The sequence below is a fragment of the Polyodon spathula genome, chromosome 12 (genome assembly GCF_017654505.1).
Source record: "Polyodon spathula isolate WHYD16114869_AA chromosome 12, ASM1765450v1, whole genome shotgun sequence".
Lineage (NCBI taxonomy): Eukaryota > Metazoa > Chordata > Actinopteri > Acipenseriformes > Polyodontidae > Polyodon > Polyodon spathula.
The window spans coordinates 2,343,741-2,349,740 of record NC_054545.1 but is presented as its reverse complement, the minus strand read 5'-3'; the positions used below and the strand labels follow the sequence as shown (position 1 = coordinate 2,349,740).

Below are 6,000 nucleotides of genomic sequence, written 5' to 3'. Positions count from 1 at the left end.
AAAGGTAAACACTTTATTACAGCAACTCTTAATACATCGCAAAAAACTATATTGTTATATTTTAAAGCCAAGATTATAGATAGATAGACAGATAGATGGATAGATAGATAATTCAATGTAACAGCAGCACGATTGAGCTAATACTGTGCAATTACACAACTGGAGCATTCAAAAACACAAAACAACAAAATGTGAAATATATCAGGGGTTCTGGAAGAGGGTCGCTGGGGGTGAGGGGGCTGAACAAACGCATTATAGCTCCAACAGGTCTACTATAGAATAGACAAGGGGGGCTGCTTCAATGATCGAAAATACCGCTAGCCATCCTCTAACTATATAAAAATCCCAACAGGTGGAGATTAATTGTTCATCTTATTAAAAAAAATAAATAATAATAAATCACAAATACTGTACAACGAGAAACCCAGCAAAATGAGTTCTGTGATTGAAGAGGTCTGGGTTTGGCTGTGCACGTGGAGCCCAGTGGAATGAGTTCTGTGATTGAAGAGGTCTGGGTTTGGTTGTGCGCGTGGAGCCCAGTGGCATCAGTTCTGTGATAGAAGAGGTCTGGGTTTGGCTGTGCTCATGCTATCAGTATCTAGTAAATAATTAAAAAAGTGCCCATTCTGACAGATATGTTAGACATACAGCTGTTAGACAGCTGTGCAATTATATATAAAAAACACATTCTTTAAGAAACACCTGAGCTAAAGCTTTGTGAACAGGGTCCACTGTATCATAATATATTGCAGCGCTGGGACAAGTAATATTGGAGCAAACACTGCTCGAGATGTATTCAGTGGAACAAATCACCAAGCTTGCATTCGCTAAACAAGACAGAATTTAAATACGGCTGTAGCAACCATGTAATGAATGCAAAGGAAGCCAGTGCATACATGACATGCAATAAATAACGCACATTCTGCTGTTCAGAACAGCGCTTCTCTGCTTTCTTTCGTTGAGAATTTCATGGGGTACCGTTTGTTTTTGTTTGTCTTTTATTTTACTGTGATTTGGTACAAATAATACTTCTGTTTTTCGACCAAATTAAAAAATTGTACCTGTCAATATTATTAAATAATATTGAAACGTCCCACCGCTTAATATATTGAGATGCATGTCAATAACACAGAAGATCCCTTTAATATATTGAGATGCATGTCAATAACACACAGAGGATCCCTTTAATATATTGAGATGCATGTCAATAATACAGAGAGGATCCCTTTAATATATTGAGATGCATGTTAATAACACACAGAGGATCCATTTAAGAGGAGTCGCACTTTTAGAAAGTTTGAGAACCACTGAAATATTTTTTTTGTTTTTGTCATAAAGACTGATACAAAACACTAAACCCCAGTCACTTTTTTTTTTTCTTTAAAGACATCCCAGTGAATCACAAAGATCTTTGCAACATGTTAACAAAAAGAAAAACTCACATACATGTTCAATTTTGAACAGGAACTGTATTTTGTGCATTATAGGAACGTACATTCTGTAGCAACTTTTCAGAAGTTCGTGCTCATTTTATATTCGTAACTGATCCACACAGCTTCAATGTGTGCTGGCTCCGTGGTGTGCAAAAATAGCAACGTTGGGGTTTTTTTTGGTTTTTTTTGGGTGGGGGGGAACCTGCTTTTAAAAAAAGGCGTTCAACCTGATCTGGTGCTCATAATATATATTTGTGTTCTTCACACTGCGCAGGAAGTCTTTCATTGAATAATCTCAGTCTAGTTCTCTTCTTTTGATTCGGATCTAGCGCTTATGTAGTGTTGATTCCAAGACGCTCGCTTCCCTCTTGTGCTATTTGGAAATTCTCCCCATTAAAAAAGTGCAGGCACTGTGATCATCACTGTAAAATAATGTCATTCGTTCTCAAGCAAACATCTTGCTGTAGATTGATTTTTTTTTCTTTTTAGGTTTTTTCTAAAATAGTTTTTTTCATTGTAGTTTTTTAAATCCATGTGTGTGTCTGTGTGTGTGTGTGTGTGTGTGTGTGTGTGTGAGTGTGTCAGTGCGTGTTTCGATTGTGGATTCAGGTAGTAATCTCCAGCAGTTCTAGTACGTTCTTGCTGGTTTGTGGAGACTTGTTGGCGGCGAGGCTCAGCAGGTTGCTGTCGCCCATGTGTGCGGAGAGAGCTTGGCAGAGCTTGGCGGTGGAGCCCCGCATGCTGCTCCCCTTCCCTGGCAGAGTGCTGCCGCTGCTCACATTGCTCACGAGGTGCCACAGGAGGGGCAGCACCCTCTGTTCCACCAGCTGAGGCTTTCGTGGATACAGCTCTGTCACGAGATCTGAAACACACAGGATTTGTAGCAATCAGAGCAGAGGTGGTGTAACCTAATCAAATACGGGCAATAATCATCCATGCATTGAGAACACTTTGATAATCAAAAATCAGAAAAAATTTAGTTATCTTTTTCATTAAAACCTTCAAATGAAACTAAAGGTGCTGGTAAAATAATATATACGTCAGGGTTCAAATAGGTGGCTTATACAGGTGCTCCCCTTAAATATAGCCCCCCATCTGTATAATCTATAAAGCTACATCTTTGTCAGTCAACCTGGTTGTCAGTCCAGTTTGTTTACATTCACAAGTAGCAGTTTTAACAGAAGGAAAGCAAACGTTACGTCCCTTTTGAATCAAGCTTACAATATCACCGCAGCATAAGGCAAAAACAAACTTTTTTTTTTAAAGTTCAGAAAGGGACACAGGGATCCCCTTGCCCCCTTTTTTTTAAAACTGATAATATTATAAAAACACATACCTATGATATCTCATATTTCAAAATAGGAAAAGAAATTATTTGAAAAAATGGTGTGAGCCACTTCATTGCAGTACCACCAACAGCCACCTAGAGGTGCTCTCTTCTCATTTACTTTCTCTGTTCACTCATGAATGCAGACAACCCTTCATGACACCTGGGTTTATGGTACAGGGTGAGAAAAGGCACTGCCTTGGGTTATTCCTGGGTTGCCATGGCAATTTCCACCAGTGCAGTGGCTTGGTGTTTATTTACCTGCCACCTTTTCAGTCATGTCCTGTTTGGCCCTCCCAGTCAGGTACTGAGCCTTGGTGCAGAAAGGCTGGAGCAGCATGCTGTTATCTACAAGACAAGAGGCACACAGTTATTTCATCGCGGCTCATTTTCAATCAAAGGTGTTGGACTGGCTGGTGACATGCCTCTCTGTCAGCAGAGTAGGGGCAGCACTGATAAAGGGCAGCTTTGAGCTTGCACACCATCTCAAGGGGCTACAGTTCAGGCTCTGTGGCTTTCCCATCGTTGGCATGCAAATCTCATTGCTGCTGAACTGTGTGGCGGCTGCAGAAGGCCACCAAACCACACTGAAACTGGGACCCAAGGTGGTGAAAGGCAAGGCTATTACCCTACTGCACCAACCTGGCCTCTGGAGTGACTCCAGGGCAACTGCACTGTTACAGTGGGCTAGCAAACTTGAAGAGGCGAGAACAGCTTGAATGCTCACCTAGCTGCTCAGACAGACAGTGCAGGGCATTGATGGCCGCAGTGTAGATCGCGCTGTTCTTGGAGTTTAGGTTGGTGTCCACAATGGCAGGGACCAGGATGTAGACGACCTGGGACAGGTGGTTCCCCAGCAAGAGGATGATCTTCTGCAGGGACTCCAGGGCCATCAGGCTCACTTTGCTGTTGGAGTCGTGCAGGCGGGTCTTAAAGGCATCGAAAATCTGCAAGAGCACAGCAGGAATGCATCAGCTTGAGAGGCAGGGGGAGGGGACTAGCCTGAAAGGGATGCTTTTCACCTTCAACGTTTCCCTAGTATTCAATTTCTTGCCTGTTTAATATCCTAATATGTGCAGGTATGAAAATAAGACTCCTATTGCATAGCAGCTTCACCCATCCCATGTTTTATTACAAGCCTGATTAGCCACAGTAGGTAACAAGCTCAGATATGTCTTATTAAATCTCATCGTAAAACAAGGAATGGATCAAAACAGCTCTGCAACGGAAGTCAAATTTCTATCCATTGTTCTCTATTCCACAGCCCTGCCCACTTCATAAATTCAGCTTTCAGAAGTGATTGGGAAAAAAGTACATTCTTGCACGCCCTTTTCATCTATCTTTAAGTGTCTCATTCATGTTAAAAACAATAAAGAAGACAGCACTGCACTTACCGGAAACATGTTAGAAACAACAAGGTCCTGGTTTGTTTCACATTCTGACACCAGCTGGTGGATCCCTTTGACACGCTCCCTGAAGTCCTTGGAGTTGAGCGTGCCGGTGAGCTGCTTAATGAACTCGTGGTTATCCACAAGGTTCCGCACAGCTGGCTTCCAGGTCGACTCGCCGGGCTCTCTGTTCAAATGACGGGGAAGAGCGACGTTTCATACAAATGACAAGTACAGCAGCTTCTTCAAGACACAGAGACAAGGCCAACGTGTACCGCGTGGAAAGTCGGCACACTAAACACATTCCTCTAAACGGGACAACTAAGAGATGCTTCACATTTTATCCATCGTCCAGTGATACAAGCAAAGCTCATTTCAACATCGAACACATTAACTCAGGGGTGTCCAATCACGGTCCTGCAGGGCCATTCCGCTCCAGATCAGGCACAATGAGATAATCAACTACGCCAGGGTCTGGATGAAGGTTTAACTGGTTCAGTTAAGGGTCAGCCCTGCACAGCTTCTGGTCAAAGTGACTGTCACTGAGTGCATTCCGTTCTGGTCTTTACCTCTGAATACAGAGACGCACTGACCTGGCGATGGAGCTGTGGGGGTCCCGGGTGTTGGAAGACGCCCGGATCGTGCCGCTGCCAGGGAGTGATCGTCTCCCCCTTGCCGATGGGGCGTCCTGGGGGATTTCTCCCAGGCCCTGCAAAAAAAAAAAAAAAAAAAAAAAAGCACAAAGCATCAGACTTCATCCATTGCAGTGTCTGATTTAAGCTGCCTGTTTGAGGGCAGAATCCCAAATCCACTCTCTATATTGTGCATGTCAACCAGTTTGGAGCTGGAATCAGGCTGGGGCATTTTAATCAAATTCAAGTGGATAGTCGGAAGCTTTGATTCCTCCGAACCCCACTGTGTTTGGCATGTATCATTATTAGCAATGTATCATTATTAGCAATGCATCTTTTTATAAGCAAAAGGATACATTGCTAATAATGCATTTATATAAATACATAAACGATTGCTATTTTTTAAAATTCCATTTATATATCATAAAATAAACAATCTAAAATAATAGAAATGTGTCTGTGTGTTTATTTAATCTTTTTTTTTTTCTCTTTCAAAGCCAGCCTGCGTAAGGCAATTCAAAAGTACCTTCAGCCGTAGAGTGTGCACAGTATCCTTGATGTACGGCAGGTCTTTTGGCGTTAAATATTTTTCGAGCACTTTGTCGAAGTCTTGATGTGACATCATGAGGTAAATCATCCGACGGCCGTAGTATCTGAAACGATTAGGATCAGGTCAAACCGGGCTGGACACACAAGTCACAAACAATAAACTCATCAGGCTGGATCACTTCCGGTTTCACAAGCGTAAACACTGCCCTACTGAGATATCAGGACGGGGTTACCAGGTGAGATTTCACAAGTTCAAGCGGACAAAAATTTGGGGCAATGTCTCCAGTGCCAGCTTAGCAGTACCTGGTTTCCGGAGAGCTATCCTGGGTGAACTTTGCAACGGCTGGTAAGAGTCGATCGGTAACGTCTCTGATTCCGGAGAGCAGACGGCCTGGCCCCATCCTCTCCACCAGCCCAGAGAGATGCAGCGCGGTGCATTTCCTCACCACGGAGTTCAGGTGACTAAGGGAAAGAGAATCGTGCGAGTCAGCAAAACAGCACAGAGCCTGGACCTTACCAAGCAAGCCACGCAGCAGGAGGAGAGCGATGTTAACATACCTCAGCTATTCTGAACAGTTTCAAATAGAAACATGCTAGCAGCACACATGAGAATGACTGTAAATACAAAACCACAGCTATAGAAAAAAGTTTTGTATCGCCGTGAATTTTAG

The 6,000-nt window shown here is 43.0% G+C and overlaps 1 protein-coding gene across 2 annotated transcripts in view; it reads right to left on the bottom strand.

The window, feature by feature from the left end:
• Positions 1 to 389: 389 nt before the first annotated feature.
• Positions 390 to 6,000, bottom strand: part of LOC121324520 (TOG array regulator of axonemal microtubules protein 1-like) — a 31,481-nt gene continuing 25,870 nt past the window's right edge. For both annotated transcript variants that reach the window (XM_041266509.1, XM_041266510.1), the window contains exons 16-22: positions 5,633 to 5,791; positions 5,307 to 5,433; positions 4,742 to 4,857; positions 4,155 to 4,335; positions 3,488 to 3,707; positions 3,022 to 3,108; positions 390 to 2,295 (exon numbers count right to left, since the gene is read on the bottom strand). In XM_041266509.1, coding sequence (XP_041122443.1) covers positions 2,039 to 2,295; positions 3,022 to 3,108; positions 3,488 to 3,707; positions 4,155 to 4,335; positions 4,742 to 4,857; positions 5,307 to 5,433; positions 5,633 to 5,791 — 1,147 coding nt within the window. In that variant the 3' untranslated portion in view covers positions 390 to 2,038. The remainder of the gene's footprint in view (positions 2,296 to 3,021; positions 3,109 to 3,487; positions 3,708 to 4,154; positions 4,336 to 4,741; positions 4,858 to 5,306; positions 5,434 to 5,632; positions 5,792 to 6,000) is intronic.